Raw genomic sequence first — 25,884 nt, 5'->3', positions numbered from 1 at the left:
ACAGTAGACTCCCAAAAACTCTTCCCTATCTGTTGTACAATTTTCTAAGAACCTTTGGTGGAAGACTCAAGACTGTGCTGCGTGGAAGTGATAATAAAGGGGGGGACTTGTGGGGCCACAAGCGAGAGGTGAGACATGGTGGTCAATCAATATTCTCAGGCATCCAAATGCAGACCAAATTGTGGTGTCTCCGCTCAAGCTTCCCTGAAGCTTCCCTGAAACTTCTCTGAACAGCTACAGTCAATGACAAATTTGGCTTTGCTTCAGGCTTGTAAGATGGCAATTTCTTTCTATTTAAAAAAATTTATTTTTTTTTTTTTAGGGTCTGATGAAACTCTGAAAGGGTTTAGAACAGCCAAAGTCAGAGATCAGGTTGCTGGAACTCTCAAAGGAAATCTGGACTGGGATTTTTGAGGTTGTAGCTTAATCACGGAGCGGTGCTTCCTCCTGCCCAGGGCTTCCCTCTTGGGCGCTGCTTTGCTGCCCTTATCTTTTACCAGTATTTGAAAAACCTGATAGCAAAGCTTTGAACTGGGTCATTTGGCAACCGCTGGCCACACCTCCGCTTCTCGCAGCTGGAGAGCAGCCCAGTCCTGCGCAAAGCTTCACACCCAGCCTGCCGCAAACAGCCCTTCGCAGCCAGGCGTCCGGGCACTCTTTTCTTTATTTTCTGCATTTCCCTGACAGGTTTTCTGCAGAGGCGACGGGACGTTTTTCCCATGTTCCATGAGGTGCTGCGGGGCCCATTTCCACCCAGAGTGCTGCCTTTTCTGGCGGCTGTGCTTTTCCAAAGGAAGGAGAGGAAAGAGACTGGGTTTTATCACTGGCGGGTAAGACAAATTGTAGCACTGCCTTTGAGAGGGCATTCCTTGGCCGATGTGTTCGGCAGTGACTTCCTGCTACTGCACGTGTGGGAAAACCAGTCCTGCACTTCTGCAGGAACTAATCAAAAAGCTTATTGTTAGGGGAAAATTTTGGATAGTGTTAATGCTAACGGAGATTCCAGGTTTTTATTTAAATTCAGGGTCTGTGTGAGGCAATGCAGAGCAGGTCTCTGTTTCCTTAAGTCTTCGGGAACAGAATTAAGCTGATTCCAAGTACTTTTTTGGGAAAAGAGTCCAGAATACTGTGCTTCTCATCAGTAGAGATGAAATAGTGCTTACGTGTTTTCTTTCAAAATATCCTTTATTACCATTCCCTTCTTTTCTGCTCTTTACCTTATCTCACAGGTCTTGATAATCCAAAGTAGATAAAGGTTCACGATGACTTCACCCCCTGTTCCTAATGCAGCGCAACCACGTTAGATAAAGTGGTTTCAATGTGTTTGTCCTTTAACTGGTGTATAATCATTCCATTGTATAAGACAGTCTGGCCAATAACCTCGGTTTTGAATTGCACTAAATATTGGTGAAGGAGCCTTTGCCTGGGAGACCTGATCTGTCGTCTGATTCCTGTCCCGTGTCTGTGTCTTCCCCCTCCTCCCCCCCAAATCTACAGCTTAAAATTGGGGTGACCCATTAAATGTCAAAAGATGGTTTGCTGCCTGTATGCCTCTCAGCACTTCTGCTTGCTCTGTGCTAAAAATTATCTTGTTGACTTTTTTTTATGTTGTTGTTTAGTACTTGGGAAGTCAGGGTAGAAGAGCCTAGTGTCAGCCTGCTGGGATTTCCATTAACCCGTAAACCACTGGATGCGATGTTTCCCCTCAGGTGCTCACTATATAAATAAATAAAAAAATTTGACAGTACTTAGTGAAGTTGTGCTGGCTGGTGGGGAGAGATTTTTGTATTGACTCATTAATAGCAGTTGAGGAAGACGGGGGCAGCAGATCAACCTTTTGGCTTTGTAGGTGAACTCAACATCATGAGATCTCTTTAATTTTCCAAAGTTTAGCCTTAGTTTCATACATCGAAAGACAAACAACAATAAACCGGGAGGGAGCCTGGTGTTTGCTACTGCTGCTGATACTGAGCTGCTAGCACTACTGGTATCACCCAGCGGATTATAAAACCTGCCCTCCAGAAGAGAACAGTTCTTAGGGCTGGGTCTAAAGTCTCCTTTCATGACTGTGGGTGCACACTCCTCGGGAGGAGATAAAGTGCAAGGGGTGCCTAGGAAAGCCAGGAGTGTGCTTTTGGGTTTAAAAGCAAACCTGTGGCGCTTTGGCCACAAGGAAAGGAATTATAGGCAACATTGCTTGGGAGCAGGAACAAGATGGGGAGAAAGTGCTCCCTTGGTAAACTGGACATTGAGCTACCTGAGTTGCCTGCTAGCTGTGAACACAAAAGGAAATGTGGTTTAGAAGTTACATTTTTATTTGCTATTGACAAATTTTTGTGAGGAAACTGACATGCTTCTGGTGAGCCCTTTGCATCCACGGAGAGATGTGGGGTGGATCCCAGCACTTGCATCCCACTGTATAAAGGCAGGTATTCTGGGCTATATGACAGTAAAGACTACTGGGTCCTGTAGCTGGGATAACCTGTTCTGCAGAGGCTTGCTGCTGCATCAGCACGTTGAGTTTAGATGAAAGATACACAGTTGTTAGCAGGGTTGAGTGTGTGCAAATTCAGTTTTGTGCCCTCATTTAAGGATTTCAAGGGTTGCTTTTTTTTTGCTTCAGATGCACTCTCCTCAACTCTGAAAAAGGGACCTTTCTGAAAAATCATTAAACTGCAAAGTAGAAGTTGGCAGCTTGCCTCTGTCGCGTACATTGGTATGCTGTCACGTACACTGGTATAGGCAGATCTGTCATTATTTTTTGTTCATTTCCCAAACAGATTTCTTGCCTGCCTTTTCCCTGATACGTTTAGATAGAGCATATCTGATACTCTCATGCTTCACCACTCTGCAAGCTCACCTTGCAACGTGTTATGACCTTGCTGTGCTTTGGCTAAGATAAGTGGAAAAGACACATGGGAAGGTTCTGGCACAATTGATAGCACAGTCTTGGGAGCACAGTGAAATGTTTGTTGTGTTATATGCCCCTAAATTATGATCTGGGTGTGGAAAACATATCCTTAGCTGTATAATGAAGGCTAATCAAAGGTTGTTAGAGACCTTTGGAAAGGACTTTCTTTTGAACATGTAACTATATGTTGACAGATGGTGTGCAGTAAAAGAAGGATATGGTATCTTCAGGGTGTTCTGTGCTTTCTCTGCTGATAGTGTCTGAATTCCAGGCTATAGTCAGGCTACGTGAATAAAGATTGCTTTGGCAGCAGTGGGGGTGTGATTGTGTAGCTTCACTTCTCAACAGCCCGAAGAGTTGCATCACCTTTAGGAAGTTGGTGAGAATAACATATGTAATCTTGAATTTCTCTCTGTAGGAAAAAAAAAAAAGTGAAGTAGCGTCCACCTCTGAAAAGCATTTTGAAATGGTATTTAAGAATAGAAAAGGTACTTAGCTGGCCAGAATTGTGTCATAACTGATGGAAATGAGACAGAGTCCTGTTCTGTTCGTGAGCCTTACACAATTGCTTCTGTGCAGTTTCTGCACTCAATCCCTTCAAGCTGTTTTCTCTTGTCTTCCTCTGCCCTCCCCCAGCTTCTCCTTCACGATATTCTAGTATTCAGTCAGGCTTTTTTTTTTTCCCCCTCTTCACATCCGGGCATTTAGATTCTAATATTACTTTCCAAAAATAGCCTCCTAGAAGCTTTCAAGAGCAAGGATTACATTTTTATCTATGCTGGTAAAGTGGTGCGTGTGTTTAGAGTGCTGATACCAGTAGCAGTTCAGAATGAAAAGGAACTTAAGGTTTGTCTTTTCTTGCTCAAACTGCCATGAAATATGTGTTCCCACAAGAAAGTGGTATTTTTTCCTCATTGTAAACAGCATATGCTTTCTATGTCTTTAGACCGTGCTGTTAGGAGTCTTGCCATGTCTGCTATTACTCAAGCATGCATGTGCCCTTGGCAAGTAGCCTTAAACTAGTCAAGTCATGATTAAAACTATTTGAGCTGCTTCAGCATCTGTTTATCCTTCATCAGGAATGAACTAATGAAGTAATTCAAAATTGATCTATAATTAGAGGAAACCCTAAATAAGGGACTTATTTTCTGAAGTCTGTGAGGAGTTACCCGGAGACATCACTCCCTGTTGTGCTGAAAGGGAATTGGGTTTCCTTCTAGACTCCTTTAGTTTTCTCCGGGACACTGAAAGTGCTGCCTATGTTCCCAAACTGACTTATTAATAGTTTATTTTGGGCTGGCTGGTCTGATCTATTTCTTTGGACTGATATTAGTGTGGTTATAGAACAGGCATTGCAGTTGAATTATGTGCTGATCTTGTTTCCTCTCTTTTCAGTGGGAGAAGCACCCTCACTACAACCTAACAGTAAAAGTCCTCCGAGCCAGAAACATCAAGGGTACAGATCTGTGTAAGTATTTAATCAAGATAATATGAAAATAGATGGTTTGTTCAGTGCATACCTGTAACACAGGTAGCATTGTTATGGGAACTTCTCACCTACACGTAGTGTATTGCCTTTATGTCTGAACAAAGGCTTCTTTTGTAAAGCATTACATATATTTTAAAAGCTTGATGTGAGGCCAAGGTGCAGATTAACGCTGCTACTTTGCAGAACAAGATCAGGTACGTCCTGGTAATGTTTAGCTTCCCTGCTCCTTTACATGTGCTACTGTGGCCCATTCTGTGTTCCTTTGTCTGGAGTCAGCCCTCCAGTCATGGCAAATTCCACCCTTGCTCCTGCTGAACAGTCTTCTTGTACCTGGAAGTAGCAATCTTCAGTTCTAGCTTCCGAATGTTTATTTTCTCAGTTGTAGTAGTGTTTTCTTTCATGTGTCTGCTGTTTTTTTTTTTTTTTTTTTATATCATTGAAGCTTTTTAAAGAGGTAGGTGGTTGATTCCAAGACAAACTGCTTTTTACCTGTTCCTGGTTTTGATAACATAGTATACATTCTCTTACTGTTATGCATCTGTGTTGACTAAAGCTCTCAGGGCTGTTTGGGGCATTTGGATCTTTAAAACTCATTTGAGATTTAATTCCTTCATATTTAATATATTAAGGTAGTCTCTCTGCCTTAAGTTTATATCTGGCATCCAACATTGAACTACTGGAATGCTAAATGACTATCTAGGCAATGAAAAACCCTCCTGAAAGGCTGAAAGCTAGAATCATACTGTGAAGAGAAATTCTTTTTATGGCCTTTCTGTTCAACTGGAATCAAGACTGATTTCCGTACTTGCATTGTTAAAGGGGCCTTAACTGGAAGAAGGAAGGACTCTGAGACATTTAGTTATTTTCAGGGAATGGAAATAAAAGGCTCAGCTCCTGGACAGACTAGATGAGGATATAGCAGTAGTGGATATTGTCTCCTTGACTTTAGTAAGGCTTTTGACACTATCTCCCACAAGATTCTCATAGAGAAGCACTGTCGAGGCTGCATCTGGAGTACTGTGTCTCATTCTAGGCTCTCTACTACAAGAGATACTGGAGCTACTGAAGAGAGTCTAGTGAAGGGCCACTCAGACTGTGAAGAGACTGGAGCATCTCTCATATGAGGAAAGGCTGAGAGATCTGGGACTGCTTAGCCTGCAGAACAGAAGGCTCAGGGGGATCTTATCAATGTGTGCAAGTATCTGAAAGGAGGGTGTTATCCATCTGGATGGAGCCAGACTCTTTCAGTGGTACCCAGTGACAGGACAAGAGGCAGTGGGCCTATGTTAGCAGTAATCTTTTTTGAAAAGCTAATCTTCCTCATTTTGAATAGTAATTTCTTTTATGAGGGACTTTTATGGTTTGGATGAACCAGAAAAAAGAAATATAGGTACCTAATATTCAATTTGCTTCTGTTTAAAGACATGTATTCCATTAAAGACTTCCTTAAAATCCAGCCTTAAATTTGCATATTTCTATGATGCAATGAGATCTAAAAAATGAGGAGCTCATGGAAACGAATATGTTTGATTAAAATTGTTCTGATGTCTTTCTCTACACTCTCTGCTCTAGTGTCCAAGGCAGACTGCTACGTGGAACTAAAGCTGCCCACTGCATCTCCTGTAGTCTCCCGAACTCAGGTTATTGACAACTCTGATAACCCAGAATGGAATGAAACTTTCCGGTATCGAATCCATAGTGCTGTCAAGGTAAGGAGTCCACTTTGTGGAGCGGGTTGGGCTACCTGCATTTGTGTACTGGCTGACCTTTGGTACTTCATTCAAAACCAAGTTTTGCCATCAGTTCCTATGATTGAGAAAAGCAAAACTGAAACTCTTAGAGACAGTGCATCTGTTTGCTCTTTGAGCAGGACCTAATAGAGTATTGAACAGAGTCTTCAGATTGTCAGCATTAATTATCAAAGTAGACACTGATGGTAGAGGGAAGAAGGAAACTGTACTTTAAAAGATTAGTTTTAGTGTGGCACTATTACTTTGCGTAACATCCTAGGCTTCGGAATAAGGTGCTTATTAACAAGAAACTATCACCCTCACTGGAGTACCTTTCCATAAGAGAATTGTAAACTAAGCTTTAGAGCATGTGAGCTTTTTTTTTTCCCCCTTGCAGGCTCACGAGGCCTCAGTCAGATTACTGCTGCGAGGCTATGCCAGCACAATTCTAAGTTCAGTCTTGTCTCCTCGAAAACTAGTTGCTGCAAGGCCATTTTTTAGGTGCCATATCTACTCACTGTGTCTATTTCAGTTAATTTCTGCTGGACTTAGCTGCTCTGAGAGCGTGCTAAACTGGAAGTGATAGGTCCTTGTAACATCCTTGACTGAATCTTGCTGAAAGGGTGGAAATTGCTGTTGCTTCCTCAGGCAACTCTGTGCCTGAAGCTGAAGGAGAGTACTGCCACATGCATTCAGCTGGTGCCTCTCTCTAGTTGGGAAGCTCAGAAAATCTTTTAGCTAAACACTGTCAATTAGGAGCTTTTTGCTTAACTATGCTGTAAGTCCTGCTGGAAATAGTGAATTATCTTCAGGAATGGGAAAGAGGAAGGGTCTATTGTATAAGGCTACCCAGGTTTGTGTAAGTGTTTCTGTCTCTTCATCTGAGGCTGTTTTTTATTTTGTTTTGTTTTTTTTTTCCTGTTTGGTTTTAGAATATTCTGGAATTGACACTCTATGATAAGGATGTTCTCGTCAGCGATGAGCTCACGTCTATTGTCTTCGATGTAGGAGGCATGAGGCCGGGTCATCCCCTGCTGCGCACTTTTAGGTTGAACCCTGAGGTTAGTCCCTGGCTTCTTCCCAGGTCAACTGCGAATAGCTGTAGCTCGCCATTACAGAAATCCTGCAGTACATGCTGGTTGCCTTATCTGTGTTGTAGAAGCCAGAATGGGAAAATGTGTCAGCGGGTGGTGTCATCATATATGGTTTTACTGTCATCTGAGATGTTTCCAAAATCCCTACTGTTTTTTTTTTTTTTGTGTGTGTGTGTTCTACAGTCTTTGGAATGCCCAGCTAAAAGAAACTTAGGATAACTGGTGTCTTTCAGAAGATGTTAAAGCACTTTTAAAGGGAATTGATTTTTCAGGAGACTAGAGGGGCATAAACTGGGCTTACAATGAAAGTCATCAGTTTGCAGTGAAGTTTATTGCTGCAAAGGTTACCTCTATATTAATAAGTGAAAAAGCCTAAGAAAAGCTTATTTTCCCCGAGTTATGTTCAGTTACAGTTAACCTCTGCTTCATGTGGGTGATATAGGTGCATTTCAGTTGCTCGCAGTCCCTGTACACGTGTTTGTGGACTTGCAACAAGACAGCTTGTTTTACATAGCTAAAGCCATATCGCCAGCCTGATCTTTTCTTTGTAACTGTCTCAAACAGATTGCTACGATAGGTCTGGATTAAAGTTGAGCTAATGATGTATTTTCTTGAGAAACAGGGCTTCAGTGCTGTTGGTGTGGTCAGAAGCAGACTCACTGGTATGCAGTTAGCAGGGAGATGTTGGTCAGTGTTGCAAGAACTTGAATGATTTGCGATCGTGGAAAGAGGCTTAGTAACTCCCTTGTTCCCACTAACTCTGTCCTGTTTGCTGAATGCTTAAGTCATCTTGATCAGGAATTATGGAACTGGAAACTTCAACCTCAGTAAAGAGAATTACCCAAATTTTCTTCTACTTGGTTATTTTAAAAGATGCGCTTGGTCTCATATCAAGCATTTACTGTATGCTATTGTGGGAGGAAAGAGGGCTGAATCAAAGGCTGTGCAAGACAAAGACAGCAATGAGTTAAGAGTGCAATCTGATGAATTTAAATGGGAGGAAGCACAAAACGTCATGTAGAAGCTGCTTGCAGAGGTGGTGCTGCAGTGGTACTCAAGCCAGAAGAGGGTGTGTTTTTTCTCATTAGCTGAGTAACACTTTTGAAAGCCATCTCTCACTTGTGTGGGCTTGTCTCCTCAAACATAGATGTGTCTGGTCATATAGGATATACCTGGGAAGACAGAAACGTTTAAAAAACAACAATAACAAAAGGCATAAGTTTAAACCTTCCAAAATCTAACTGGAGCTTTTGTAAAAGCAACAAAAATAGTTACTATAGTTTGTAACAGGAAGAAAGTTTAATCTCTTGGAAAAACTTCTCATAATTATATTCAAGATCAAGGGTCACCTGTGTCCAACTTTTATTTTTAAAGGCTAACGAAGAGCTGGATGTAGAGTTTTACTTGGAGAAATGGTGAGTCTTACCTGAAGAGCTGAAAGAACTTGTGCTCTGCAGATATGTTCTCTTGGTTCCTTTTTCTATGCAGGGACAGTCTTGACCATAAAAAGGCTAATGCTTTACAGTTCTCTGTGGTGTTTGAGTTGATTTGGCAGTGGTTGATCACAAATATCTTTAAAGCTCCAGTCACCAAAATTTTTGGGGTACCAAAAAAGAAATAAAATTTTTTGCTGGACTTCATGGGAATGGCAGTGCTGCAAAGGAAACAAACATTTTGTGGATGAGTTACCTAACAGCGGAAAGCTTACAGTTAACCTTTCAATATAAACAACAGAATACTGTATCTATCTGATAGTCTACCTAAGCTTAGCTTTACTCTAGGTTATCAACATAACTGAGATAGGGAGACCTTATAGCACATGCTTATAATTGCAGAGGAATATTTTCTTCAGTATTTTTTCCCCCATTGTTCTGTGAAGGGAAATATACTTGGTGTCAGTTTAATTTGTATAGCTCTCTCACAATGAGGACCTTTCTCCCCCACCTCTTATCCAGGCAGTTAATTTGTAAGGTAGGATGAAGCAAATTAAAACCAAAACTCATTTGCATTAAATCTCCTCATTTCACAGCACAGATGCCCCTATAGAGGTATTGACCAATGGAGTCCTTGTGGTGAGTACATGGAAGTCAATTATGTAATTGACAGGGATTTACTCATGAAGGTAGATTTTTAATAGTGAGAGGACAAGAATTGTTGAGAATTCAACTCCTGCATCCAAATAGCTGTTAGTCTCTCCAGCATCTGCCCCTCTCTTTTAATTTGCTGGTTTAAAAAGCCTCCTCAATTTGTAAATGTTAATACCAACTTACAGAAAGGGTGGTTGTTTTTGTCTTTTTTTGATATTTTTTTTTTTCCAGTGGGGCTGTTTTAAAAGATGTAAACAAGAAAATGTCCTTAGGAGGCTAGTGAGTCTTGCAGATTGTACTGAGTTTTCTAGGCTAGATGCTTGCCAGGTATAGTCCTCCTTCTTATCTTAACACCTATTATTTCTAAGCTTTTATCAGTGCTATTAGTTAAGTAGATGATAACTCTTGAGTTTGAGAGTGGGAGGCTTCATCTTGAGGGATTTGTCTATTCTCTTGGGGCAGTCAGTCTAAGAAAATCAATGCATTATACATTAAAAATACAGGTGTTACCACCTCTTTTCTCCTCCCAAAGGAAAGGGACTGTAGTGGTGTTTTTTAATAGGAGAAAAGGACAGGAAAGAGTTTATCATTGTTGAAATGTAGAGTTTTAACATTTTTTCAGGAAAAAATGGTGGCACTTAACAGCACAGTTCTGCAAACTATTTCACAGGAGACAGTATTTTGTGTTCCTATTTCCTTTAGCAAATCAGTCTTACATTCAAGCAGTGGAGTAGTTTCTTATCTTTCAGATCAATTATGGCCAATTATCTATCTCATCTGCTGTCCTACAAGGGAAGCTGATGATTGAATGGTGTGAGAGAGTAAATTTCATGAGGATGTGGACAATCCAGGACAGAAAGACCTGGCAGAATTTACGTTTAAGTCCTTGCTTTGATCTGAACAGGTTCTGAACATGTACTCACACATGCATTAAAAAAAGGTGAAACAACAGAAGAACCCCAGGTGTTGAGAACTTGTAACTACAAAGTACTGGTTGGAAAAAAAACAAAAACAAACCCCCCAAAATCCCCAAAACGAAAACGTAACTGGAATAGGAAGTGTGGTTTTGATTTTGAAACAAGAGGAAATAATCCTGTCCTACCGAATGAAAACTTGCTTTTTATTTGAAAGATCAAAATAATCCATAGCGGTTTTTTGACAGCTTGCAGCTGTAAAGCTCCATCTAATATAGTAGGTGGATTAAGCTTCTACCAAGAAGTGAACTAAAATCTCATAACCAGAGCTGGTTTCTTCTTTTCATAGGTTCATCCTTGCTTGTCTCTGCAAGGCACGGTCAACAAAGAGGAAAAAACAAAAGAGAGACAGCAAGGTAGGGCTGCCTGCAGAGTTTAAGTCAGATCTGCTTTTCAGCATGTTTATTCCTTGTGAGAGAGGGGAGACTTGATTCTCTATCGACACAGTGCACTTCTATTTACTGACTACAAAATTGACTTTTTAAGTTAATCTTGCTTTTATTTTTCATATTAATTAATATTGTGTCCCTTCCACTGGGTGCCGCACAAGAGAGTTTTTGCTTGTATTTTCATAGTCTCAGCTACAATTAACAAGTATCTGATTTTCAACATTTATTTAAATGGCTTCTGTGGTCTAAACTTCTTATTCTAATGCACAGGAGGCTGTGAAGTCAAGCTGTCTGTTCCAGGGGCATATCAGAAGCAGTTGTGTATTCCTTGGAGACCAGACAACGAGGAGGATTATGAAACCTCATTTGTCTTTCATGTGGATAAAGAAATGTGTTCGGAACTGCAAGTAGAGCTGGAGCAAACTATATCTGTCCTACAGGTAAGCGTCTGCACTGACTGCCACAAAGTTTACAGCCCACTTTTGAATAAATCCACTCTGAAATCAGTGTCTTTGGTCCATAAAAATGTCCTTAAACTTAAATTGAATGGCCTTAATTTGGTCATAAGAAGGCTAGGGATTTCTTCAGATGTTCAGGGATGTCAGTTTTGGGTGTCAAAAGCTTGCATCGGAAGCAAGCTTCTTGTGGAGTACTCTATGTATGTGGTGTTAGGGACCATCTATTGTGAAGGTTATTCATCACTTCCAGATACACCTTTTTGATCAAACTTAACTCTGTAATGTTGTAACTGCTCAGATAAAAATTTTCTAGGCTAGAAGCCTGTTCTGAATGGATGTATTATTTTTCTGGTTATGTATTAGGAATTTATGGGCAGAGATAAGTTTTTCTCTATCATTGCTTTTTACACATTATGATTTTTTTATTTTAAAAATTGAATAAAATTGTTAGACATGTCATTGGATCTTTGACATTGGGTAAGGAGGCAAACTTGTCTAAAATTGTGCCTTACTCAACACTTTAAAATTCGTTCAAACTTGGGGGTTAAAAAAATCTGAATCTGCACATGCTTGGTACATGAAGACATCTTTACTTTCAGCTGTTACTCTATAGCAAGTGTTTCCTATTAGAAACTTGTAGAGTATGTGCCACTTGCAAAGGTTTATTTAGCTTTGTCTGTCACTTCATAGTTTTTACAGGTACCCATGCAGTGTGTGTATCCCATAGGAGTGACTGAACACTTATTGTGATGACTGCTCCCGGTATTGCTAGACACCAAAAAAGACAGCAAGGAAACTATTTATTCTGTGGTGTTATTCATCCCCACAAACAGTTGGGCAGTGTGAGCGCACAATGGCGATCTTGACTACTCTAGAGGCAGCTGTAGAGAAGAGAACACAAAAAGAAATATGGTAGAATAGCTTTGCAATGGGGTTGGTTGGGCAGCAAATGTGAGCTGAAGAGAGAGACCTGGACTTAAGTAGTCAAAAACTCAGAGCCAGGCAAGCAAAAATATGGTAGAAGTCAATCATGGAGGTTGGCCCAGGTGGTAAACCTCAAGCAAACCACCCGCGGTAGCTAGCAGAACATACTCCTTCAAGAGCTGGCATAGAGCACAAAGCTATCCAGTCTGACCTTTCCTCCCTTATCAGAGATAGGAGTGTGCCAGGAGCATAGTAGTGTTGCCTGCCCTGTACCTAAATTCATGTTATCTGCCACTGTTAGGAGGACAGTGGGCTTAGAGGGACATTTGACTCGAGGCAGCTGTTTCTGGTTAGAAGACATCTGTGAAATAATATGGGTAGTTCCTTGTCTGTCTTGAGTTCTTGTTGTGAGAAGGGTGAATCTGTTATTTCTTTAAGGTCCTTAAATTTAGGAATCTGCACACAGCTCTGCAATAACAGCTTGCTACTTCCTAATACAAAATGGGAGAAAACTCAAAGATTTCATGGCAAACTTTAATTTACTGTGCTTATAAAAATATTATGTTTTTTAATTACATGCTCCTATTTTTCCCTAAGGCTATTATCTTATTTCCTATTTTGTGGTATTTTTTCTGTATGTCTAACACTGTTGCCTTGTTGGTATCTTTTCCAAATCCCTCTTTGAAGACAGAACGCAAGTTTGCTTGTGAGCTTTCTGACGCATGTCAGAACACAACTATTTTTTGCGAAATTTTATATTTGGAGGTGAAGATTTTTTGCTTGTGACAGACAGCTATATTAAAAACAATAAACAAAAAACAAAACAAAACAAAAAAACTCCACAGCTATTTGAGTGACTGGAACAATTCCAGCAAAGATCTGTCAGGGAGCAGGATGATCTTGAAAAGCCTTAGACTTTTGGGAAAGATTTAGCTATAATGATCTCAAGGATTGTTTGCTGTTTTGACATATGAAGGTCATATCTTTAACTTTTTTCTGGAGACCTCAAATAACATTTGGTTTTTTTATTAGGATGGTATGAACCCTGATATTGAAAAGCATACTACAGTTCTGGGATTGGGGACTGTACCACTTAATTCCCTTCCTATTGGACGAAAAGTTGATAGAATCGTTTCTCTGGGAGAGGTAATGTCAACATTTTGAGCTTGTTTTAACATGCTTGGGATAACTTTTCCCCCCATTGCCTATAGGCATTTGGAAAGTTACACTGCATGTATTTCTTGGGAGTGCTGTTTTGTTGGATATCTAGAATGAAATACTGAGGTTACTCAGCGCAATTCTCCTCAAATGTTTTTATGGTTGGGTCTTGCAAAATAAGTATAAATTTCATCACTTTCCAAAGCAAAAAGTCTGTTAGGGTGTGAAAGAAAAATATCAGAGGAGGAGAAAAGCAAGAAGCTTGCAGAAGAAATAGTTGTTTTTTCCACTCTGCTCTCCAAGTACACGGTTTTAGTTTCTGTGGAGACCTATTGAAAATGTCTGAAATAGGTGCAAGGGAAAGGTGTTCCAGAGATGTAGTTTTGTGAGTGAGAGTGCTGTTCTGGTTAGTATCTAGTGACCCCACTGATGTCATAACCTCTAGTTAGCAGTTCCACCTATGTAGTTGGTATCAATTTCAAGATGTGTTCTCTCTTTTCACAGGGACAAAGTTTGGATATGAGTTTGAAAACTGAAGAGAGGTGAGTGGGAACCTCAATGACCTCTAAAAATCAGGAAAGGCCTTTATTCTCATAGTGAAGGAGCTGAGTGACTCTCCCTGCTGTTCTGGGGAGGTCTATTGTCTCCACTGATCTCTTGGGATAGATTAAAGGAAAATATCTCTGATTATTTTTCCTCTGAAGGTTGCGACTCTTCACTTTGCAGATACTGTCTATTGGATTGGTGTCAGTTGTGCTGAAATCTGAATAAATTTTGTGTTCGTAATACTTAAATGTAAAATATCTGATGGTGTGAATATTAAGTATCTTTGTTAGTTCCCAGAATATGTCCAGTGCTGTACTGACAAATCGGAAAGAGCATCTCCGTGTGTGAAGAGCTTGAACTATAAAATAGAGAAAGGGTGAAAGAGAAGTGATAAGGAAAGAGTAACACTCAAAACTGAGCAGTTGGCTAGTAAGCTGCTAGGGTCATTTGGTACATAGTCATGAACTGAAGATCATGATCCCCTTTTACAAACTCATAGCAAGTTTATTGGTATTCAGTTGTCCTCTCTGCCTCTTAAGTTCAGAAACTTCCATTTTAAAATAGCTCTTCCCCTCATTTCTCCATCCGTGTCAATACAGCGATCTCGGTTGCTCCTCATACAGTCTTCTTTACCTACTGAATCTTTTATTCCTTTGTGAAATGCCTGAAGCGTAATCTGAATACTGCTTGACACAACTTTGTATTTAGGGAGAAGTTTCATTTTTAATTTCAGAAGCTGTTGTTACACAATAGTTGGTGTATAGACGTACACTAAAACTTAAGAGTTTGGTCTAGTAATTCAGATCAGCACCTAGATTGTGTGATCACAGAAATTGCTTTTCCCTGGTAACTAAAAATCCTCCAAAGTTTTGGGGTTTTTTGTCTTAATTTCTGTTTCAGCACTTGGGATCTTGATATACGTCTGGGTTTTGACCTCTGTAAAGAGGAGAGAGAATTTTTGAACAAAAGGAAGAAAATAGTTTCTGAGGCACTGAAGAAGACTCTTCACTTAAAAGAATCCCCTCCAAAAGATGAGGTATTGAACACAGTGCTGTAGTGAAGTTCCTAAAGTCCGTTGTGGTTGGTGATAATTAGGTATTGTAGGATTCTTTGCCTATAACCAACAGAAAATGTGATTTGTGTTCACTAGGGTGTGTGAGATAAATCACTGTGACATTTCAGTTCTGAAGCCTCAAATGTTGTTATATTTCTAAAATTTTGAGGGGGTTGTGTGTGTTTTGGAACACAAAAAATTGTAATTTCAGAATGTATGTACTTTCTTTAGTTGAACTCTTGTATCTTGGGCTTTGACCTCTGAATTGTGATGGGAAAGTCTCTTTCAGAATATTTAAATTGAAGCTCGGACCACAGGAACAGCTTCCTAATTGCTGATTTGAGGACACTGTTATATCTAGATAGCCTGATACCTTGCTCTGTATTCTTTGGGTGCTATTGTAAGAATGGTTGCCTTCTTTTGTTCTTATGTGTATGTTGTATGGCATGCAAGTAAATGTGTGATAATATACACAACAATTTCAGTAAGTGATGGTCCCTGAGATGACACTGCTATCTTTCAGAGTAAACAACGTATTTCAATTACACAGTAGAGAAAGGAGTTCTGGTTGAAATAAAATCTGAAATTACTGGAAATGTAAATAGAAATAGAGATTTTATGTCTTATTTTTGTATGAATGAGACTTATACAGGATTAGTTCTGTAACTTATTGGCAATTCAAAAGTCTGTGATTGTGACTCCTGAGTTTGCTGTCTGCAGGTTCCAGTCGTAGCAGTACTGGGGTCTGGAGGTGGGATGAGAGCACTGACATCGTTCTACGGCAGTCTTGCTGGGCTTCAGCAGCTGGGCCTTTTGGATGCTGCAATGTATCTGTGCGGGATTTCTGGCTCTACTTGGTAAGTTACATGGGGTGTTGATTCCAGAAACTTATAGGTAAATATGAGAGTGTTGATGCAAAGTAAGGCCAGAACTGCACTTGTGCCATCTGCAGACCAACAACAAAGTCAAATATTTCATCAGTTCTCACCTGCGAGTTCTGACGGGGAACCTAAAGAGTCTAAGGGATTCATTATCACTTCTAACCCACACACCTGCTGGCTAAATTTACGAATCTACTGCTCTTGCAAACTTGGCAGTTGACTGTTAGAATGTATTACGTGAATAAAACTTATGTGTTTAAAGACTTTCCCCATCTCTTTGCTCTTGCCAAGAAGACAACTGAGGTGGTGCAAGGCACTGGAGACATGCCCACACGGACCACTATGTCACCACCTTCTAAAATGGCATGTGCGTCTGAACAGAGGAATAGCACCAGCTTGCCCTTTTGGTGGACTGGAGAAATGTGCTGAAATGTTAGACATAGCTAGAATGCTTCAGTTCTTGGAGTTTGTGGTGAAATCATCCCTTATAAGTACACATTGGTTTTGTGAAATGATTTCACTGAGGAGTTGCACAACCTGAGAGTAAAATCTTCCAGAGCTTTGCGTGTTTAATTGACTCCTGTGTAGCTAGTGTTCTTCCACTAGCCTTGTGATCTGGCCTGCCCTTTTTGATTCAGGGACAGACTTTCAAACAAATGTAGGCATCTGTTCATGTGGATAGCCAAGAGTCCAAACAAGTTTCTCATTTAATGAGACCTATGGCCTCTATTGCTGGCTGTGGTAGCACTGTTGCTGTCTGCCAGTCTCTCAGGGTTGTTATGGCCTGGAGTTAACTCATATTGATGAACCGGTTCATGTGTGCTAGCATATGATGTTTGGAACGTCCTTGAAAGCTAGTTTAGCAATCAGGATGAAACTGTCCTGTAGGTGTTGGGGTTTTCAGCATGTTTTAGAGTTCAGAGATCCATTATTGTGGTCGCTTTTCTCTTCATGATGTTTTATCTTCTAGCTAGACTTCTCAAGCTTTTAGTTCAGAACTGCAGTGATAATTATAACTAGCTAAAACTATTGTTTACACAAGGGTCGTTATTACTGATGGCATGAATATAAGCATTTTCAGGTGTTTATCTACACTGTATCAAGACCCTGACTGGTCGCAGAAAGACCTTCAAGATGCAATTAGAAGAGCTCAGGGTACTGTGTCCAGCAGCAAAGCAGGGGCGTTTTCCCCAGAACGACTGAAATACTATTTCCAGGAGCTGAATGCAATGGAAGTTAGTGGACGGAATGTTTCCTTTACAGATTTGTGGGGCCTTATTGTGGAATATTTCCTACAACAAAAGGTAAAAGGCTTCATGTTTGGATGTGCACTGCTGTTTGTCTTCCAGGTGGGAGCTTTGCCCACCCATATCTCGTGTGTCAAGAAACTGATTACCCTATTCCAGAACAGCTCACAAATGTAGAGATGGAGGTGTGGAATAAACAGGGGAAATTCTCATCTCTTTGTGCTCCGGGTTTCCCAGCACTCCTCTTTACTAAGAATTTTGAAGTCATATAGATAGGTGCTATAGAAAAGTGGAGCGTTTATTTGGAATGACTGTTAGTAAATAGTTTTTGTATTGGGCAGGTTAAGCCTGAAAGAATGATGTTGGTTTTGCAAAATGGCATTACTGTGCAGTATTTGTTACGCTAATTGAAATCAGAAATCAGAGAATAACTAGTTTATTAATAACACCAGACATTGTAAGTATGCAACTGCGGAGATATTGTGGCAAAATCTAACCATGTGCACAGACAGAGGGAGGAAAAGGGATTTGAATTAGTTAGAAATGTTAAGCAACAGCTTCAAATTATCAAAGTATGGGTACAGAACTTACCTGACTAAAGTGTGCTTCTCCTTCCTTGCTTGTAACCAGGAAGATCCATCAAAGCTGTCTGATCAGCAAGAAGCAGTGAAATGGGCGCAGAACCCCTATCCTATCTATGCAGCTGTCAATGTGAGACCCAATATTAGCAGTGGTGACTTTGCAGGTATGAACATGGCAAATTTATTTTTGTTTGCTGGAATCTATAAATTCCTTTGACCTGTTCAGTTGTTCCTTGGGTAGTGAGCTGAAAACTCACTGAAACTGAGTTTCTGTTTCTGTGAAAACAAGGAAACTTGGCTCAAGCAGCAGATGGTAGTGCAAGAGGCATTAGGATACTGATAGGCAGAGTGTTATCATCCTGATTGCAAATGGCTATAATGGAGAAATGAGATTCAACTCTGCTGGCCACTCCACGTGTTTTGCTAGAAAGTCCCTGAAATTTTCAGGAGCTGAGAGGGAAGATTCTTATAATACACAAGTCTGCATCTGAATTGGAAAATTGAAGTCCTTGGTAATTAGTTGACTTACTTTCTTTTATAGTCTCAGATAATCAGTTTGTGTAGATGCATGTAAAATGATGGATTGGCAACCTTGTAGCATGCATTATCAAAACTGTGGTATTTAGTAGCCTGGGTTCTTTCTGGTTATACAATTGCAGTAAAAAATGAAGGCCAGTCCTATTCCAGGTCACTTGAAACTTTAAATATGATGCAACGACTGAGGGTAGATGCAGTGGGACAGGAACACAAATGCTTGTGTCCATCTGTGTATCACTACGCGGCTCTCTTTTTTTTTTCTTTTCTTTTTCTCCTCTCCTCTTTCTGGAGGAGTGTGTGTGTATGACAATGAACTTGTAAGTATTTGTGGAAAGCTTTCAAGGATGAGGTGACACTTTGATAAGCAGACAATGAAGTCAAACAGTGGATCAATTGAGACTTGAAGCAGTACTATAACAGTTAGCCATCAGAATGGTTTAAAGTGAAAGTAAAATAGGCAGGTTATTTCTGTGATGACAAAGTCAAGATGGACAGATATGGGATTTTTTTCCCAAAAGCCAGGAAGAAAGGAGGTTGTATTGAGTCAATGAAAGCCTGTACAAGAGTTTTTTTCAATCATGTGTAAGATAGGGGCTCACTGAGAACAGTGACAGGGAAATCTATACTGATGGTGAAAGAAATGGAGGGAGATTTCTTTCTGTCTCCCCTGTGTAAGCAGAATTCAAATGAGTATTTTCACCTATGTTAACTCTGAGACGACTAAATATCCTGTTGACTTGTTCTTAGAATGGTGTGAGTTCACTCCCTATGAAGTTGGGTTTCGCAAATATGGAGCTTTTATACGAACAGAGGACTTTGACAGCGAGTTCTTCATGGGACGGCTCGTCCAGAAACATCCAGAGCCTAGGATTTGTTTTCTACAAGGTATGATCTTAAAGTAGTGAATAAAAGGGGGAGATGGAAAGGAGCCACGCTGCTTTTGGGACTCATTAACTTAAACCTATGCCTTTTTGTCCCTTCCTAAAGAATTTGAAGAGGAGAAAAATGTCAGCTCTTTCTCCAAAGGTTTCGGTGTAGTTTTATAGCATTACAGTCAGATGTTCTTGAGTCTGCAAGCAGACTCTACTATGGACTGCTTGTCAAAAACTTCTGCTTTAGGTCTTCCCGTTCTCTTGCTAGCTTTCCCTTGCTGGTAGAAGAGCTTTTCTCTCAGAGAAGTTTCTGCATCGTGTTATTACATTAGAATTTGTCACATCATTAACTCAAAGGTTTAAACTCAAACATCATTTGTTAGTGTAGTAGGGCTCAAGTGACAACCTTCTCCCATGACAAATGTTAGTTGAATTATAGGCCTTTTTTGTTACATTGTGAAGAGCCTTTTGAGTATTAAATTATTCTATATTTCTTCTGCAGGAATGTGGGGCAGTGCCTTTGCTGCAAGCTTGGATGATATCTGTCTGAAGGTGGTTGGTCTAGGACTGGGATTTCTAGATTCTTTCAAAGATGTTATCAAAGTTGTAGGTAAGAACATACTTTAAAATAGTTGGATTTTTTCGAAAGATTCCGGGGTTTGGAATGATTATACAAATAATATGACTCAAAAATGTGCTGTGTGTAGTTTTCAAGATTAGCATAAAGGATGGATTTGGACAGATCCCTCTTGTACTATGTATTATTCCCTTCCATCACACATATAGCATATAGTGAAGAGAGCAATTATAATTTTCAGTACACTTTCTGTTCCTCTTTTTAGATTTTTTTTTTTTTTATCTGACCTTGACTATAAATTTAGGTTAGCTCTGGGAGCTATCTTAAACACATATTGCAGTGCAGGGGTCTTAATCATGAGAAGAGGAAGAATAGATGCTGGACTGCTAACCAGGAAGTAGAAAATAGGTTTTCAGTTCCCTCCTTGGACTGATTTGGGTAACCTTGGATAAGCTGGTTGTATGTTTATGCATTGTTCTCCATTTCTATGATGCCTCCCTAGCAGGCTAAAAGAAAGTGTATTAAAGGCTGAGAGTTGCTCAAATGCATAGTTATAGCCTCATAGTAAGTGGGGAGAGATATTTTTTTTTCTTCTCTGCTTTTGCAGCCCTAGTTTTTTTTTTCCCCTATACTTTTGTTATAGTAACTGTAAATGCTACCATGCGTGGATGACTGTTGTCTTACGAGACAGAAGTGGTTGTCACTTGGTAACAAGGGTTTCTCGGTGTGGATTTGAAATGAACATGGACAAGGATTTATGAGTAATGCTATTCCCTTTAAATAGGGGAGGTGAATTATCCAATTGTAGAATATGCAGCTCACCTAAATTTCTTTGCAGTACTTTTTTATTAGAGGACAAATTCAGCCTTAGGACAACTGACTAAATATTGTAGAAAAAAAAGTCTGATTGGAATCTTGGAGGTGGACAAACATTTGCTGTGTGTTCTGCATCCTTCTGTGGCTTCTGCAGATGACTGCCGAAGATTCCATTTCCGAGATCCAACACGACTAAAGACTCGCTTGGTTATACCTGGGGGCCCCTTATTACAAATCTTCCAGGATTTCTTCAAGTCCCGTGTCACATGTGGAGAAACCTTCAACTTCATGCACGGATTGTATCTTCATAAAGATTATGTTAATGTCAAGAAATTTGTGACTTGGAGAGGTAAATGAGTGAGTCTGTATATGGTATATAAAATAGCGCATTAATATTCTGCAACAGTCAGTTACAGAACGGTCAGTTACAGAACAGAAGTAAGCTTGACTTTGTTTCACTGAAGTCAGGGAATTTACCCCTTCTTACACCATAGCAAAAAATTTGATCTGCTACGTGTGCTTTGTCATATAAGGCAAGCTCATCATCAGACTTCATGGGCCAGTCTCAGATCAACATCTGTGTTGGAATGTTTTTTTTTTTTCTTCTTTTAGCCCCAGCATAAGCTTTGTTTGTTGCTTTTACTGAGAGGTGTGTCATGAATCTTTATAATTACTTGTGTTACTTGGAGTGTCTTCCAGGCACTCACCTGGATGCGTTTCCCAACCAGCTGACCCCCATGGAAGAGAGCTTGTACTTAGTGGATGGCGGCTTTTCTATCAACTCTCCCTTTCCTTTGGTACTTCAGCCAGAGAGGGATGTGGATGTTATCTTGTCATTCAATTTTTCCTGGGAAGCTCCGTTTGAGGTGAGAGATATAGCTGAGCATTATTACATGAAGATAAAAAAAGCACAGAATCATATTCACAATGGCAGCAGATGTTGAATACAAACTCTATTAATGTTGAATACAAACACTAATGGAAGTGCATTACAATAAATCCTTACCTCTTTCAAATGCTATTGTACTATGCTTTTCACTGTGGATGTCATGAGGAGACAGAAAGCGACATAGCTAATAAGATTCAAAACTTTTCAGAAGCTTAACTAGGTTGTTCCTAAAATAAGAGTATTTGCTGAGTTCGTAAGATCCTTGTTACATAGCTGTGCACATCTAACAGTAAAGTGGCTATTGGTGATTTTCTTCATGCAAATAAGTTATTTTCTGTATATACAGGTGTTTATTTTTAAGCACAGAAAAGTCAAGGTGTATATATTTAGAGTAATAAAACATAAAAAGAGTTTCAGCTGCAAACTGTTGATGTTTGGTAGTGGTTCTTAGTTCTACTCCTCATTGTTCTTCTGTGTCACCAGCCAGAGAAATAGTTTTTTCCAATTTGGCAGTTTCATTTCTGTCACTTTTTGTGAAAGTATCTCTCTATTAGGTTGTAGTTACATAATCTTAGAGGTGTTGCTGGTATTCTGTCAAAATTCTTTTTGTTCTTTGACAACAGGTTTTAGAGCTGACTCAGAAATACTGTGAGGAGCGGGAAATTCCTTTTCCAAAAATCAAACTGAGTGAGGAAGATGAAAGGAAGCCAAAAGAGTGTTACATGTTTATGGATGATAATAATCCAAAGGCTCCAATTGTGCTCCATTTCCCATTGGTGAATGACACCTTCAAGAAATACAAAGCTCCGGGTAAGGGAGCTATATCTTAAGGAGCTATTTTTAGAATCTATTGTGTGCCTTGATGGGGAAATTCAGTGGGCTCAGTGTCCCTCCTTTCGTTCTTCTTAGTATTAAATTGTTACTTAGTATTAAATTGTTACTTTCACTTAAGATGGGATCAGCTTCCACTGATTTTTTTGGAAAGTAGAGTTGGAGAAGAGGCTGATGATTAAAAAAAAGATAAAAATGTAAGGGCTGGAAGAATCAAAATTAGCCTGTATTTTTGCTTCTTTCTTATCCTTTATGGCCTGATACTCGATTTTTTTTTTTTTACTTGAATTACTCTAAATATGTAGGAAAGCAGTATAAATCAGTTTGAATAATGAGTTCATTTCTTTATTGGCTATGAATAAACCACTAAGCAGCAAAGCGTTGTGGACCAGTTTGTATGTCAGATCGTGTAACTCAGTGCCAAGTGGCCTGTGCCCTTGTAGTGTAAGGTCGAGGGATAAGTGATCCTTGCTTCATTTAACATGATTAATATAGACTGTAAGGCACACCTCAGACTATCAAGCGAGAGCACTGGGATGAAACACAGGGCTATACCATTAAGAAGATACAGACAAAATTCAGTATCCTGTTTCTCCCATGCTGGGAGGAAACAGCATCCTGAAGAAAACTTTTGGAATACATAGAATGGTTAGAGTTGGAATGGACCTTAAAGATCATCTAGAAAAGAATATGCAGTACTAACGCAGGCAAGGGGAGGTGTAAGGCAGCCTGTTAATGCTATCTGTATTAATACTATAACGATTGCCACGTCCTGGCTATATTTCCTCATCAGTGGTGAAGAGTTTCAAAGTGTTGTTCTCGAATATGGCTGAAGACTACTATTTCGATAATGGCAGCAAGCAAAAGTGTTTTTAGCAAATTTCTTTAACGTTCATCTTGGTATTTAAATTTAAGCGGCAGGATACTCAAAATACAAGTTACCATATTTTAAAGAGTATATACTAACCTCCTAAGGTAAATTGAGCTCAGGGCGTTAATGTCTTTCATTTTAGTGTAGAGCAGCACTTTCAGGAAAAATTGAGCTTTGTACTTCCTATTTTGAGCATGATAATCATGGATGCACCAAGCAATTTATCACAATGAAAATGTATTTTAGTGCGGTATTTTGGACTCTGGTGGAAGTAGAAAGGGTAATAATATTTTTGCCTTCGACTTCCAAGCATTTGGGATCCTGAAGGACCGAAAATCTCTGAGGAGGAGCTTTGGGGAAAAAGTTAAGGTTCAACAGGGTTATTGTGTTAAATTGTGTTAAAGTATTGTGTTACTGTGATAAACTCCTTGCTGAATCCAACTAAAATGAGTATCACAGCTGGGTTTTTTGTGAGTGTTTTTAGTGTTTGTTTTTTCTTTCTTGCTCCAGGAATTAAACGTGAGTCAGAAGAGGAGAAGTCCTTTGGTGACTTTGTCATTGAGGCAAAAGATTCTCCTTACCGTACGCTAAATTTCACCTTTGAGCCGTACGATTTCAGGAGGTTAGTGGAAGTGAATCGCTACAATGTTCTGAACAGCAAGGACACTCTCTTCAAAGCCCTAAACTTGGCTCTGCAAAGGAGAAAGTTGAAGAAAGTAATTGATATGTCCAATACATGATCAGCTTCCATAGCTGAGGATACGGACAGACGGCTGTGTACGAAAGCTGTGTTGTTCAAGACATAATGCTGAAAACTAATAGCTGGAAACTGTCTTCTTGGGAAGGGAGTAGCATGTGTGACACTGAAAATCCACTCCAGATGACAGATGCTCCTACGAAAACCCAAGGGTTGTACAGTACAACATGGACGTTGCTTTGACGTGTGGGGAAGAGTAGGGGATTATCTAGCCCAGTATCTCATGTTACAGTGGTGGATACCAGATGACTAGGGAGATCTATTCAAACAGTTCAAGTACTGATTTGTGGATGAAGCACCTCCTTTTTTTCAAAAGTGCAGCAGTGTTTCTTCTATACCTTTACCTTTCTTGCTTTTTGAACCTCCCTCCGTAAACTTTTACAATTTATATCATCTGTCAAGGAACTCCAAAGATTGTAACTATGCACTGAAAGAGGAAATGTGTCCTTTTGCTTTCAACTTGCTACTGGCTGATGCCCACATATTTTCAAGACTGAACAGTCACTATCTGTTTTCCATTTTTGCCATTCATGGTTTCCAAGATCTCGGTGTTATTTCTTTCCCACCCTTCTCAAGGATTACAATGGCCTTTAGTCTCCCAAAAGTTCAATCTAGAGAATCTTACTTTGGTAACCATTTGTTTTTGAGGAAATAGTAGTTCCCTTTTTTAATATTTAATAATGAAAGACACATCATGGGGTTGTGTTCCTTCTTCCTGCAGTTTGATCATCACAAGCTGATGAAACTTTAAAAATGCTACAAGTCTCATCTTTCTCTTTCTGTGTAAGAGGAAGGAAAGCTCCTTTGAAGAGACTGACTTAGATATTTTTTCCTTACACTTGGGCTTGCAATTCAGCCAGGCCTTTGTTCAAGGAATTTCTCTTTGTGTCTATTTATACAAACACTGATATTCAAGGTAGGCACATGTTATAAATGTGAATGAATAAAACAGTGTTGGATGCTGCAGTGCTGTGGGATGGAATTCATCTCCATTTGCAGAATGCCCAGAGAAAAGTACTGAATTATACAATTGAAAATATCTAATACAAAAGGGTGGCAAACAAGTGCTGTTTACTTTTTCGGCTTTTACATTGAGATGAATGTACTGGTTCTGTATTTGAAAACTGGAGACGGGAAATCTGTCTCTTCTGAAATGATGTAAAGGCTTATAAATATGTGTGATTCTTGGTATATTTTTTAATTCTTCTAATAAATATTAGTTTTGCTAATGTGCTTTTCACAATTTTTCTTATGAACACTAGTCTTGATATATTTTTCCTTATTCTAATAAAAGGTAAGCAAAAAAGTCAATGTAATACTATATTGCATAGTTTCTATGACAGTTTGCATAGTTTCCTTTATTACATCAGGATACCTGACAGCGGGGAAAGTGACTTACCAAGTCCATCTCAGACTGGTGCCACACAGCAATAGAAAGTACTCTTTTCATTGTGAGACTTCTTTTTGAGGAAGCATGGCTCAAAACTGAATTTTTTTTAGATGTATTTCAAACAGTGGGTGATTAATCTTCTTTATCTGGAAGGATGTATCCTTTATGTCCTTAACACTTGTTTTCTTATGCTGAAATAGAGAAAGCAACTTAATGTTATAATTTTTCTTTATAGTTGGTGCTCTACAGCTGCTTGCTTTTTAGGATTTGGACATCTGTCATCTTTGCTGAGTGCTTTTTGTACATTTTTGCACATAAGATTTTCAAACGTTCTTGTCTTAGCTGCCTTTCAGCCTGCCACCACGCCTTTGTAGTAGGATGGGAGTTCCCTTTGTTCCTCTTGAATTGTTCCTGTTTTTCTGATGTGAATCTGTATTGAACTGCATGGTTTGATTTACTGTGCTTTCTTGGTTTTGAGGTCATTTCCTAATTGGAGATGCGTGGACACTGTGGAGATATAGGTATTTAGATACCAGCATATCGATGGGAAGGTGGAATGTTTTTCCTCCAAAAACTGTATCTACTCAAATTTGCTAGGCGTTACAACGGAGTGTTTTAAGGCACAGCTTCTCCATAAGTTCTTCCACAGTGGTAGTATTTCTTTGTAGGAACAAGATACAGGGCCTTAAAATTAATTTTAATTTCCTAAACTGGTAAGTAGCCACCTCATTTGAAATTCCATGTTGTGGCAGGATAGTTGTCCACAAACAATCTGCGCACTGGCTATGTGGCATGTGTTCTTCAGTCTTGTTAAAATGCTT

The 25,884-nt window shown here is 39.6% G+C and overlaps 1 protein-coding gene across 5 annotated transcripts; it reads left to right on the top strand.

The window, feature by feature from the left end:
• Positions 1 to 379: 379 nt before the first annotated feature.
• On the top strand, positions 380 to 24,987 carry PLA2G4F (phospholipase A2 group IVF). 5 transcript variants are annotated; one of them, XM_074584654.1, is made up of 21 exons: positions 380 to 415; positions 688 to 830; positions 4,307 to 4,379; positions 5,973 to 6,109; positions 7,063 to 7,191; positions 8,599 to 8,639; positions 9,254 to 9,296; positions 10,575 to 10,641; positions 10,945 to 11,114; positions 13,089 to 13,202; positions 13,719 to 13,756; positions 14,661 to 14,796; positions 15,535 to 15,671; positions 16,777 to 16,999; positions 17,573 to 17,687; positions 18,808 to 18,945; positions 19,435 to 19,542; positions 20,480 to 20,674; positions 21,025 to 21,191; positions 21,838 to 22,024; positions 23,427 to 24,987. In XM_074584654.1, the coding sequence occupies exons 2-21, from the start codon at positions 720 to 722 to the stop codon at positions 23,654 to 23,656; spliced, it is 2,559 nt and encodes an 852-aa protein (XP_074440755.1). In that variant the 5' UTR covers positions 380 to 415; positions 688 to 719; the 3' UTR covers positions 23,657 to 24,987. The 5 variants fall into 5 exon arrangements, 4 of the variants coding, with proteins under 4 accessions (XP_074440755.1, XP_074440758.1, XP_074440757.1 ...); XM_074584657.1 differs by lacking the exon at positions 380 to 415 and having other exon boundaries at positions 578 to 830; XR_012586692.1 differs by lacking the exon at positions 380 to 415 and having other exon boundaries at positions 592 to 830; positions 21,015 to 21,191; positions 23,427 to 24,973.
• The last annotated feature ends 897 nt before the right edge of the window (positions 24,988 to 25,884 follow it).

Source organism: Larus michahellis, chromosome 4, assembly GCF_964199755.1.
Source record: "Larus michahellis chromosome 4, bLarMic1.1, whole genome shotgun sequence".
NCBI classification, from domain to species: domain Eukaryota; kingdom Metazoa; phylum Chordata; class Aves; order Charadriiformes; family Laridae; genus Larus; species Larus michahellis.
This window is presented reverse-complemented; position numbering and strand designations above follow the sequence as displayed.

What these genes read in the sequence shown, in the direction of transcription:
- PLA2G4F (XM_074584654.1), top strand. Translation starts at nt 720, where the DNA reads ATGTTCCATGAGGTGCTGCGGGGCCCATTTCCACCCAGAGTGCTGCCT. An exon ending in TAGCAGTGGTGACTTTGCAG is followed by an intron (nt 17,688 to 18,807) that starts GTATGAACATGG and finishes ACTTGTTCTTAG; the next exon opens with AATGGTGTGAGTTCACTCCC. An exon ending in CCTGGGAAGCTCCGTTTGAG is followed by an intron (nt 21,192 to 21,837) that starts GTGAGAGATATA and finishes CTTTGACAACAG; the next exon opens with GTTTTAGAGCTGACTCAGAA.